At 43.0% G+C, this 12308-nt stretch overlaps 1 protein-coding gene across 1 annotated transcript; it reads right to left on the bottom strand.

The window, feature by feature from the left end:
• Positions 1 to 417: 417 nt before the first annotated feature.
• Positions 418 to 10717, bottom strand: MMP10 (matrix metallopeptidase 10). Its single transcript, XM_003992306.2, has 10 exons — positions 10582 to 10717; positions 9710 to 9954; positions 9470 to 9618; positions 9235 to 9360; positions 7378 to 7542; positions 7045 to 7192; positions 5604 to 5737; positions 2641 to 2800; positions 1812 to 1915; positions 418 to 791 (listed from the first exon to the last, which is right to left on the bottom strand). Exons 1-10 carry the CDS (start codon positions 10684 to 10686, stop codon positions 691 to 693), a joined length of 1437 nt encoding a protein of 478 aa, XP_003992355.2. The 5' UTR covers positions 10687 to 10717; the 3' UTR covers positions 418 to 690.
• Positions 10718 to 12308: the final 1591 nt, after the last annotated feature.

Genomic DNA, 12308 nt, shown 5'->3' on the forward strand with positions numbered 1-12308 from the left:
ATTTTAAGGGGGACTCTCTGAGGAGAGAAAAGTCGAAAAAAAAAATGGTGGCTGGATTCCAAACTAGTTTTGTTTCCATGCCTGTGAGTGATAACATGCAGTAGATGATTTGCTAGGTTCTTAAGCTCCAATATTCTAGAATTCTATTTTCCAACATTGTTCAGACCCAGTCCTACTGGACAACTACGGACTAAGCTCTTTCTTCCTTAGATGTGTAAGGAATGCTTATGATATCTGGGAGGTAAAAATAAAGATCCTGTTGGTGGAGAGAATGGGAGAGGGCACATGACCGCCATATGCCACATCCCTGGAGCGTGTGTTTCCATTACACCTACCAGCAGAACAGCTGTTAAGTGCTCAGTCCACCCTGTGGTCCTTATATTAAAAATGAATTATTCTAGAAAGAAGGAACAGGTCAAAAATAAAAATCTTTATTAAGTAGCAAATAAAACACCCACGGAAATATGTTCTCTGACTAGTGCACATGGATGTATCCAACTTCTAGTCAATGTAATCCAACAGCAAGTGAAGTGGCCCAGATAAATGCTCCATGACACGTGAAAGTGCCTGCAAGGCTCCTCTTCTTTGGCCACTGCACACACAGGAAAAATTCATCCCTCTGACTTAAAATAAAATAGGTGAATAATTATTAGATTCATTTAAAATGAATCTATCTCTTTCACTTCTCACTTAACAATATAACCAGTTGTTACTCTTCAATACATGTGTCACCATCCTGGCATTCGGGTCAAACTCAAACTGTAACGGTCCTCTGAAGAAATAGAAAAATCCTGTAAGCATAGATGAGGAAAATGATGAGACATTCTTCAAATAAATCAATTTTGTAACATGCAAAGCTCAGAATGAGAGGGAACTAATAACGAACGGCATTTATTCAGTTGTTACTCTGCACCAGCCACTGTGTTGAGTGCTTACACGCTTTATGTCTTCTCTCTTAACTGAAAGAGTGTGAGACGTCATGAATGGGGGTAAAAATGAGAACTAGGGAGATTTTGCAATTTCTGCAAGGTAACATCTCTAATGAAAGGTGGAGAGAGAACTCCATCTCTTCTGACTTCAAAGCCAGGGCTCTAAAACACTGGATTGTACTGCCTCCATACTGACAATATTCTATGGTATTTTAAATACCCCACTTCCCCCTCTAGGTCCTAAAGCGCAGGTTGGGAGGTAACTGGATCAAGGAGAATCAGGCCAACAACACAAAGCACTGGAGGTCATTTCCTACTCTGTATGCACAAAGGTCAAGATACCTTAGCAATAAGATCACACGCCTCATGACTGTTGAGCCCCAGCATCTCCCTCCAAAATGCCTTCAGAACAAGCACACATGTCACCATCCCACCTAGCCAAGACCAGGAATTGAATTTTGTGTATTTTGAGCATAAGGGAAGACTGCTATTTATTTACAAATGAATTACTCAATGTAGGCAACTACAGACTTCAACACAAGGCCACACAAGGCCCCCTGGGATGGGACGGGAGAGAGGAGAATGGCAGCCTGCCATCAGTAACCTGGTTCATACTTGCTTGTGTTTTTTTTACCAAATAGTGACCTGAGGAATACTGACTACGGTGTGAGGAAGCACCCTTTCATTTTATGTGCAGGTATGAAACAGAGACTTGGAAAGTATCCAGGAAAAATAAATGTAAGCTAAAAGTTAAAATTTTCAAAAATTTAGAGAATAAAGGGTATAAGACTGAATGATTTGAAGACTGACTGTCCACATCATTTTGATTCCATAAAATGCCCCATAGTGTCCCCACTGGCGATGAAGTGGGTGCCTTCTTACCAAATTCCTGAAATACAGCATCAACCTTCGGCCCAACTCCTGGAAAGTCATCAGCTATTAGTCTGGGGAAGCCTTGCTCCATGGACTGGCTATTTTCATCAAATCTGTACCAAGTGAAAGAAATACACCTCAACATTGTGCAGAGGCCCCATTACATACGACAGTATGATATCAACATCGAGCAGAGGCCATTGGAAACGACAGTAGGAAATAATGTTACTGCTCCAGTGTGGAATCCCAGATAATTCTCAGGTAGGGTAAAGAAGTGGTAAGCATTTTCAGGACTACAAAAATGTGCGACTTTCCTAGACCGTAAGCTTAGCACACAAACCAACGTTTACTCCAGAGGCAAGGATATCATGCTATTCCATCGGAGCTCCATTTGTATGTCTGAGGTCAAGTTTCTGAGCCTCAACACAGAGCCCAAGGGCCTTTCTGCCACAAATGCATGAGGACTGCATACACATAAGATGCGAAGTGAATTAATCATTTGGCTAAAAACAAACTCTGGTTATTTATCACACTTGCCCTGTAGATCATGTCTCTACAGCCTGATACACCTGGGCTTCCTATGGTGGCTTGCTGTCTGGACCTCAGGTGGCCTCTCGTGATGTCTTCTGCCGTCTGGATATATGACCCGGGGAAAAGCCATTCTGAGAGCCCTGTATTATATCTGAGAAGTGGGGTAACTCTAAGTCGTCTTCTTCATAATCAGGAAGTTGGAGGTTAGACCAAGTTAGAGGGTGGGACTGGAGGGAGGATATCTGTAAAGAAAGAACCTAACGTCCCTAATCAGGCTCCATACAGAGTCATTCCAACCGCGTCTTACCGCCAGTATTTGTCCTCTACAAAGAAGTACGTTTTCTTCTTTTCCTCATCAGAAACAGCGGCATCTATTTTTCCCAAGGCTGGAGGAAAACCCAGGGTGTGGATGTCTTTTGGATAACCTGCTTGTACCTCAGTTCCTCTGATGGCCCAGAAGTGATTTCCTTTTGAAAAAAGGAAGCCAAGAAATTTTAGTGAAGCCTTGTGGTTTTAGAGAAGCTATTAGCACATTGTTGTGGGAAACAGGAAATCCTGGTTTTAGTTCCAGCCACTAACCCAACACCCAGGTGATAGTATTTAGCAAACATTCCCTGAATGAGCGAATGAATGAATGAGTAGTTAACTCTGGTCTCTGTCTTTTCTGGGTCTTATATTTATTATCTATAAATAATACAGTTGATTGCAGTTTGTAATTACAGTGACTGGTCCTGGTCATCTCTTACAATTGCTGGTGACTCCTTGGTCTGAGTTTCTACCTAGGAACCCTCTTGTAACTGCACATCACAAAGTCAGGTACTTATTGGATACTTTTCTTGGGTCCTGCGTGGTCACTAGTCCAGACTGTGCTTCTTATGAGTAGCCTAGGAAGCCACCCAAATGTGAGTGAATCAGGACACTGAATGCTCATCAGTCTCTCTGCATTTACTTCATCACACCCTCTGCTATGCCCCAAATCCCTCCCTAACGTTACTGCCAGGGTAACTCACCTAAAACACCAGTCTGTCGTGTGTCTGCCTTGCCTCGCCCGAATGACCTGCACCTGTCTGGGCAGCTCCAGATGTTCTCTTGCCTTTGTGTAGACTGTCCCTCCTCCTTGAAGGCCTTTCCACTCTACACACTCAGTCCTTTTCCACACAACAAAGTTCTCCCTCAGCACTCATCCTGACCATCATCCCGTCCCAGGGTCTTTGCTGAGCCCTGGATGCAGGGCCAGCTCTGTCCCCCACGGCACCTGCGAGCTCCCCTCAATCCCAGCTCTTATCTTTCCTAACACGCTCGATTTCAGCCCTACTGCCCTATCTGGAATAGGAGCCTCTTTCGGGTTTGAACTACACTAAGGAGTACCCTGCCTGGCACATCGCAAGGATAAATAAATGTCACATAAATGACCAGGTGAAAGCAACGCCTCAGAGATAGAGAACATTTACAGTAGCCAATGCAACTTCAGGTGATTTCATTTCCTCCTCATAAAAGTGAGATTGTCAGAAATACCTGACTTTTAAAAATCCCCACACAGTTTGATGTTTACAAACACTCCCAAATAACTCTGAAGCAAGGGGAGAAATTAAAAATGGAAAAAATTTTTTAAAAACTTAAAAATGAGCACAATGAAAGTACTACACATCAAAACTTGTAGGAATGGAACAAAAGTTGAGAAGAAAGGGATATTTTTAGGCATAAATGTTTATACCAGGAAAGAAGAAAGGGCTGGGAGTACCAAACTGAAGTTATAAAAAACAGTAACAGAATACATTCAAAAACAGCAAAAACGTGGGCAATAGTGATGTGGACAGAAAATCAAAATGCAGTAGAGAGGATGACAAAGCTGAGAGTCCTTTGAGATGCCGAATGAAATTGTTAAGTATCCTGTTATCCGATGAGATGGGCGAAGAGAGAGGCACAAAGACCCAAGAGCAGGAAGGAGAAAGGGAACAGAACTTCAGCAATAAGTGAAATAACAAAATAATACTCAGAAAGCTTCATCCCAGTCGATTTGAAAATGGACGGAATGGACACATTCCTAGAAAGATATGTTAGCAACGCTGACTCCAGAAGTAAAAGAACTCAAAGAACATATTCACAGTGGAAGAGACTGAACCAGCAGGTGTAAAATCTGAGAGAGGGCCAGAGAGTCCTGGCCGCCTGTTAGTGTCAACACGCTGACACGGTGTTCTCCACTCCAGTTCCAGTATGCGGCCATCGTCTCCGGCTCGTCCTCCTTGGCTTGTCCTCCCTGGCTCATTCTCCTCCAGCTGTACCCTGGCTATTCTCGGCCTTTGCTTTCCCACGCAAGTTAGGGAACCGATTTGTCAAGTTCCATGAAAACTATTTTGGCATTTGAATGGAAAATATCCTGTATTTATAGATAAGTTGACATTTTTACTACACTGTCTCTATGTTTCCTACATTACATTATTACTATTTCCCTATTCATGAACGTGGGGTAGCTTCTATTATTTAGGTATCATTGAATTTTTTTTTAAGCAGGCTTCATGCCCAGTGCATAGAGCCCAACGTGGGGCTTGAACTCATGACCCTGAGATCAAGACCGGAGCTGAGGGGCACCTGGGTGGCTCAGTCAGTTAAGCATCAGACTTTGGCTCAGGTGATGATCTCACTGTTTGTGGGTTCAAGCCCTGTGTTGGGCTCTGTGCTGACATTTCAGAGCCTGCAGCCTGCTTCCAATTCTGTGTCTCCCTCTCTCTGCCCTTCCCCTGCTTGTGCTCTGTCTCTCTTTCTCAAAAATAAGTACACATTAAAAAAAATTGGGGGGAGCCTGGGTGGCTCAGCCAAAGTTAAGCATCTGACTTTGGCTCAGGTTATGATCTCACAATTTGTGAGTTTGAGCCCCATGTCGGGCTCCGTGCTGACAGCTCGGAGCCTGGAGCCTACTTCAGATTCTGTGTCTCCCTCTCTCTCTCTGACCCTCCCCCACTCACACTCTGTCTGTCTGTCTGTCTGTCTCTCTCACAAATAAATAAACATTAAAAAAATTAAAAAAAATTGTTTTAACAAAAAGACTTGACCTGAGATCAAGAATTTGGACGCTCAGCCAGGTGCCCCAGTGTCATTGAATAATGGAAAGTAAAACTTAGAATGTTCTTATACACATCTTGTCTAAGTATTGGCACTAGGTCTTTGCAGTAATAAATCATATAAAATTTAACATAATGGAGAAAATTCACGTCAGTGAAATTTTGGCAAGAGAACTTTTTCAACAACTTAAAATTCTTATATCTTATTTGCCTTTAAACACAAAGACGGTATCCTTGTTATTAACTTCATAGGCAGCATCCAAGCCTGATGGGAGGGAGGGCCAAAATGTAGAAATCAAATGAAATTCAGGTTCAAGGTTCCAGCGAGATCTACGCCAAAAATATCTGGAAAACATAAAAATTAATTACAATTGTTTTTCTCCTTTCAGTGTATATATAAAAGAACATATTCTCTCTCTTTCCATCAATGACAACTCAGAAGTCTGTACTGGGCCATCTTCTTTCCTATGATCCAAGGTGATAAAATCCATGGTAATATAACTACTTAGCTCAGTGCCCATTGAAGGGAAGGAGATTCTGCTCTACCTTCGGGTAGAATTAAATTTATGTGAGGCAGATTAACCAGAGAAAAAAACCCAAAGTTGTATTATGTGCATGTGGAGGCCCAATAATGAAATTGGGACCCAGAGAAGTGAGTGACGTAGGGAATTGTCGTAGTTTCGGGACAAAGAAACCATAAATCTGTGAGGCATTGACAGAGCAAGGAGAACTGAACTGTGGGATCTTTAATTAGTAAGGAATCCTCAACGGACTTTGGGCTGGGGGAGCACATAGTAAAAAGTAGCAAGGGTTGTTTACCCAGCCTTCTTGGCTCTAAACGTCCCATCTCTGGGGATGAAGATGTGTCTTTACCGCTTGGTACAGAGACGGCACCTTTCCCCTGGAGATTTATTTCCTGCACAGGCTGTCTCTTAAGTAACTTTTATTTAATCGATAAGCTACACCACTCTAGAAGTCCATAAATGGTAAGTATATTATGCCCTCATTAGTATTTTTTTAAAAAGTAAGGAAAAACATACCCATTTATGTTTGTATGTGAATAGAATAGCTTTGTAAAGAGACAAAGGAAGTTGTTAGCAGTGGTTGAACCTACAGGGAGAATAGGGACTACCTAGGTCAGAGACGGGAGAGAGATTTCGCTTTTCCTTCTGTGTCTTTTGGTGTTATGTTAATATTGTGCCAGAAACATATATCACTTTTTCTCAAATTAATCAATTTAAATAGTAGTATTTGTTAGCACAGGTCAAGGTACGGCTTGACTTCCAGAAGTAGAAGTTACCTGGTTTATGATAGTTAAATACACCAATTAATCATTCAGTTGTTCGCCTTACACACTGCATGTCCTGGGCCTGTTATAGGTCCCCAGGATCAAAGAGTGAACAACACAGAGAGAACCCCATGCCTTCACCTGGCTTACATTCTAGTGACCCAGAATCATCCTTCATACATCTGTAAAAAAAATGATCCAGGCTACTTTAAGGAGATGATAAAATGCAACAAGAACCAGATCTGAATGATTGTAAAGTGTAGAGGAAATATCTTATTTAAATATTTCTGTCAAGTTTCTGTTTTCCTTTCGAAGCATTGTACATTAAAAGAATAGATAGGGAAATAGAATCTTCTGGTCTGACCTGTCTTTAAAGAACAGGATTTCTCCCCTCAGAGAGCTGACGGCATCGAAGGACAAAGCAGGATCGCACGTGGCTGGTGTCCCAGGTTCTGGAGGCACAGATTCCGTGGGCACCGCGGGGCCATCAGGGGATGACGTAGGGGGAGGTCCTAAAGGAAACAGATGTGGGGATCGAACATGAGGCGAAATGGGATGCTTCCGTCGATTTCTATGCTTTGCAAACACTCTCTGAGCGCGTTGAGACGAATTGCAAATGCTTTATGCAGCATTTTAAAGCTTTCCCGAAGACTGTGGCTGCAAAGCTCCAATGCCTCCTTTTTCCAGCATCACTCACCATACAGGGACTGGATGCCGTTCACATCATCTTGGGCAAGGCGGAAGCGGGTCAGGTCTGTGCGTGGGTTGTAGACGGGATACATCAAAGCTGTGGGGTCGGCCGAGTGATAGAGACCCAGGGAATGGCCGAATTCATGAGCAGCAACGAGGAATAAGTTGGTTCCTGTTTGAAAAACCATAAATGTTCAGAATCGAAAAGCTGTTTGTTCTGTGAACACATACGTATGAACACATGCCAGTGACTATCCTTGGGACCACGTGGTACTATTCTCCTTATTTGTGGATTCATTCGTTGATTGGCATATTCCATACTTCATAGAAATTTAATTATTTTTCAAGGTTGACTTGAAGTCAATATAATAAGAGAGGGTTTCACCATATTCCTCCTCCCCAGTTTTCTCTTTAGCCAGGAAAACCTGGTCATTTCGCCTAGACTGATGGTGATAAACATTGTTTCCAAAATAATTTTTTGGAGGTACCAAGACTACATGTCAATACAGATAACTCTTCATTGTCTCTACAAATACAAAGTTAGTTGTTGTTCAAATTTAGTAACATGTGCCAGCTGTAAGCTAAGTTCAAATTAATCACAGGGCATTCGCCGTGTTCCTCCACTCTTACACAACAAAACTAGTCATTTCCTGTGAGGATTTAATCTGACTTGTCCTTCCTCTTCTTCAAACATAATCACACAATTTTTGGTGGTTAACAAACGTCTTCTGTAGTCAGTGCCAATGGATAGGTACAATCTCTAGCTTAGAATAGAAATATGTCCAATAACGGCTTTCTGCAGCACAAACACAGCTGGCTTCAGCTTTTCTTTACCTTCTAAAAATTTTTATTGAAATTAATAGTAGAAATTATTTAAGCAAGTCTGCAAGCAATTATGCAGAAAAGAATGGTCGTTCCAATAAAGCAAGATCGTTGCTCACGGCACGTGTGTACGCTCAGCAAAGATGCTCTTTGCATTTGCACCGAACATCCCGACCCACCTTGAAAATAACAGTTGCTCAACTGTGTGTTTCCAAACTTTAGAAGCCCCTCGAAAAAAAATGTAGTTAGGGGCGCCTGGGTGGCGCAGTCGGTTAAGCGTCCGACTTCAGCCAGGTCACGATCTCGCGGTCTGTGAGTTCGAGCCCCGCGTCGGGCTCTGGGCTGATGGCTCGGAGCCTGGAGCCTGTTTCCGATTCTGTGTCTCCCTCTCTCTCTGCCCCTCCCCCGTTCATGCTCTGTCTCTCTCTGTCCCAAAAATAAATAAAAACGTTGGAAAAAATAAAAAAAATTAAAAAAAAATGTAGTTAATTTTGGTCATTGTGTTTAAACTTAGTAAAGTCTTTCAGAATTAATTTAGAAAAAGAAAAGTCTCCTAATCTAAAGATAGTTATATGTTTCCTTAAAGAGATGACTTAGCAACTTCCTTTATTTTCTGGCATTTTCCTGATCTTTTAAGAGAAAAGGAGGCAAATGGAAAGAAAAGAAGAAACCCCAGGGCACATTTTAGGTTGGAACCAATTCAGTGCAATTCCTTCTACCTTTGTCATTGCTAGTTAAAGAAATGAGAAGCATTTGTCAACATGCTGATCCTAAAAAAGCTCCATGGGACCCTGAGCTGTGGAAATAAGATTGAATGGTGCCTCCCATATTGTGCTTGTTGGGAGCAAAGAAGCAAACGCAGACATTAGAAAATGTTCATCAATGATGACTGAAACACCAGTGCTTCTGGTTGTTAGCACTCAAACCATCACAAATTTTAGTTATTAGGATGTTACATTTACTGCTCATGCTGAATGATCTAACTATTCTTGGATAGCGTTAGACGTTGTTCCTGAAACCATCCAGGGAACCTGGTGCCCACCTGATTTATCCTCCCTCCACAGCTCGTCATCATCAAAGTGAACATCTCCATCTAAACCAGGGCCAGGTGGATAGGCATGAGCCAAAACGTTTCCTGATCCATCAAAAGGGATAAAGTCTCCATGTTCTGGCAGAGGGAAAAAAAATAATGGTAATACAAGCGTTTAGAATTTCTTTGTGCCCTTTTCCAGTAAGCGCCAGATAAATGATACATGTAATTTTTTTTTTTTTTTTACCTCTAACTGCAAAAAAGATCATTGTGTCAGCCTCTCCTTCGTAAATCTTGGAGAAAGTAAGTGGTGTCACCTCCTCCCAGGCTTTCAGAGCCTTCTCAAAGGCAGAGTCAACAGCCTCTCTCGGCAAATCCAGTGTATAATTCACAATCCTTTAAGAAAAAAATTGAAGAGATTATTTTCTCCTGTGATGGTAATTGGTAAAATCTCATTGTGATGTGAACACCTCTTTGGACCCGTTACCTGTAGGTGAGGTGCGTTTTCCTCCACTTCGGCAGGCCAGGGAAGGTGGTGAACTGGCCCACGTCGGGAACGCCGCACCTGGGCTTGCGTATCATCTCCAGAGTGTCAGGGTCCAGCTTCCCCGTCACCTCCAACCCGAGGAACTTCTGCATTTCTCGGATTTTTTTAACGACAGGTCCGCTGTGCCTTCTTCTGACGAACTGTTTCACATCCTTTGCGAGGTCATAGTAGTTCTCCAGGTATTGCTAGTGGGATGTTAAACAACAAAAACTTCACTGAGTAATTTAAAAGATCAAACTGGCTTTATTGAACAGGTCATGAGTTAGTCAGCAACCCATCTAGGGAGTGTAAAGGACGTCTGTCCACCTAGAGCAAAGGAACGGTGTTAAAGGCAGGAAGGGGGCAGAAATATACACTGTTACTCTACTCCTGGTTCAAGACTTAACGGGGATAAAATCTTTTGCCTAAACATGATGAGTAACAATGTGAACAGTATTACCTGAAATTATTGGAAAGTCACAATGAGCATGTTCCTCGGCCCTAATTATTTCCACCAAAGAAATTCTAAAGCCAGAGAAGTTTTGAGCACTTCCCATTTGTTCCTCCCCTTAGCGCTAAAGTAGCCACCGGTGTGTTCCTAAAACCTCGAGGAGCTCAGACTTCTAGTCCCTATTCCCTTCCTGCACCTCTCTTCCCTCTCTGCTCAAACGTAGGGACACCCACCTCTAGCACTCGAGGTGTCCGATGCTACCTTAGTCCAACACAGTGACTGACAATCAAACCAGCCTAGTTTGTGTTGCAAGACCAAGCAGGCAGCTGCCTTTTCCCTGGGGGACTGGCCAGCAGCTGCAGTGGCCACCATCACGATGTACCTGGACAAGATCCGTGCTCAGGTCCTTTTCCCTCACTGCTCCATTCAGTGGGTAAGCAGAGCAGACTGGCAGACAAAACAGCACAAGGATTGCAGGATGCTTCATAGCTCAGGAAAATATCTTGCCTATTGGCTTGGGTGTCTATCCTCCAGGGGCTGTCCCTTTCTGGGGTGATGGTGCTTATATCTGAAGAGCATGATTCATGCTCGTGTTTTTTTTTTTTTATCTGAACATCAAGAATATTCTTAAAAATTTAATGTAAAGCTGATCTGGTCTACATCAGAATTTCCCTTCCCTTCAAATTTTCAACTTGGGTAATGTAATCGTGATTAATTTCCAAGAAATGGTAAAGGTGATTTGGTCTACATCAGAATTTCCCTTCCCTTCAACTTTTCAACTTGGGTAATGTAATCATGATTAATTTTCAAGAAATGGTTTCTGTGTTTGGAAAGAGGAAAAATAAAGGACTGTTCACCTCTGTGTGTTTCCTGAGAAGTAGCTGAAAAGCCTAGTAACACATCATATGTAGAGACATTTGGAAGCAGTGACCTTTTCTTTTAAAAAGACTGTATTTTGGGGCACCTGGGGGGGCTCAGTCGGTTAAGCGTCTGACTTCGGCTCAGGTCATGATCTCACAGTTCGTGAGTTCGAGCCCCGCGTCGGGCTCTGGGCTGACAGCTCAGAGCCTGGAGCCTGTTTCGGATTCTGTGTCTCCCTCTCTCTCTCTGACCCTCCCCCGCTCATGCTCTGTCTCTCTCTGTCTCAAAAATAAATAAACGTTAAAAAAAAAGACTTTATTTTAAACTCAAATATAAGCAGGTTAGGTAGAAGTAGATGAATGGAAATAAAGGACAGACACCGCTTTGGTCTAAATTTGGGCATTGTTATCTAGAAGATATTAGAAGAGCTATTTCATTTCTTGAGTCGTAAAACCCAGTCACCACTGCTTTTCAGATGGATTTGCTGTCCCTGGGGTGGGGCTTGCTTGGGAAGGAAGCAGGTGGTGGAAAGGAAGGTCCGCAGAGGGGAGGACGGAGCACGTACTGATTCCCCTGTGGCCCGGCTTGTGCTGGATGGAGGCTGTGGATTTCAGAAGGAAAGACACGCTCACAGAAACCAGTCCGTAAAAACCCATTAAATTGGAATGGAAATACCTCCTACCTTCTTGGCTTTAAGAAAAATCTCCTTGGTTCCTCGTCTGCAAGTACACAGGGCAAGAAGACAGACTGAGATATGTCACGGGGAATGATGTCAGACCCTCCCCATGCAACCACTCACCTCTGCACACAAACAGCACTTTGTCTCTTTCCTTTTCTCAGCCAAACGCAGTGTTTTTCACATCATACGTCTGCAATACCTTATTTTTACCCAGTTAACCTATTAATACAGACAGCCCTAAAATTCTTGTAGAGTAGAATTAGGATTTTCTCTCGCTACAGACAAATTAACTCTACATGATAGGAGTCTAAGTTCATGAGTGTGCAGGAATCACCCATCAGCCCACCTGCCGTTTAAGCCCCACCGAGGCAGACAGAGCTGGAAGAAGCGTGGGGGTGCCCTGAGCCAGTCCCGTCCACCTGTGGCTGATGGAGCCACAGGGTCAGCTCTACCACACTGGCATGGAACGGACCTCAACTGGAGAATGAGGGACGTGGGGCTCTGAGAAAGTCAGTGGGACTTAGAGTATCATTTTTGTGGACCACTGTTTTGGCATCTGTAGAAACAGG

Source organism: Felis catus, chromosome D1 (assembly GCF_018350175.1).
Source record: "Felis catus isolate Fca126 chromosome D1, F.catus_Fca126_mat1.0, whole genome shotgun sequence".
NCBI classification, from domain to species: Eukaryota; Metazoa; Chordata; class Mammalia; order Carnivora; family Felidae; genus Felis; species Felis catus.

Coding starts and splice junctions, on each gene's coding strand:
- MMP10 (XM_003992306.2), bottom strand. CDS start 10,686: ATGAAGCATCCTGCAATCCTTGTGCTGTTTTGTCTGCCAGTCTGCTCT. Junction 9,619..9,709: donor AAAACGCACCTCACCTACAG/GTAACGGGTCCA, acceptor TTTTTCTTAAAG/GATTGTGAATTATACACTGG. Junction 5,738..7,044: donor ATCCTGTTCTTTAAAGACAG/GTCAGACCAGAA, acceptor TATGTTTTCCAG/ATATTTTTGGCGTAGATCTC.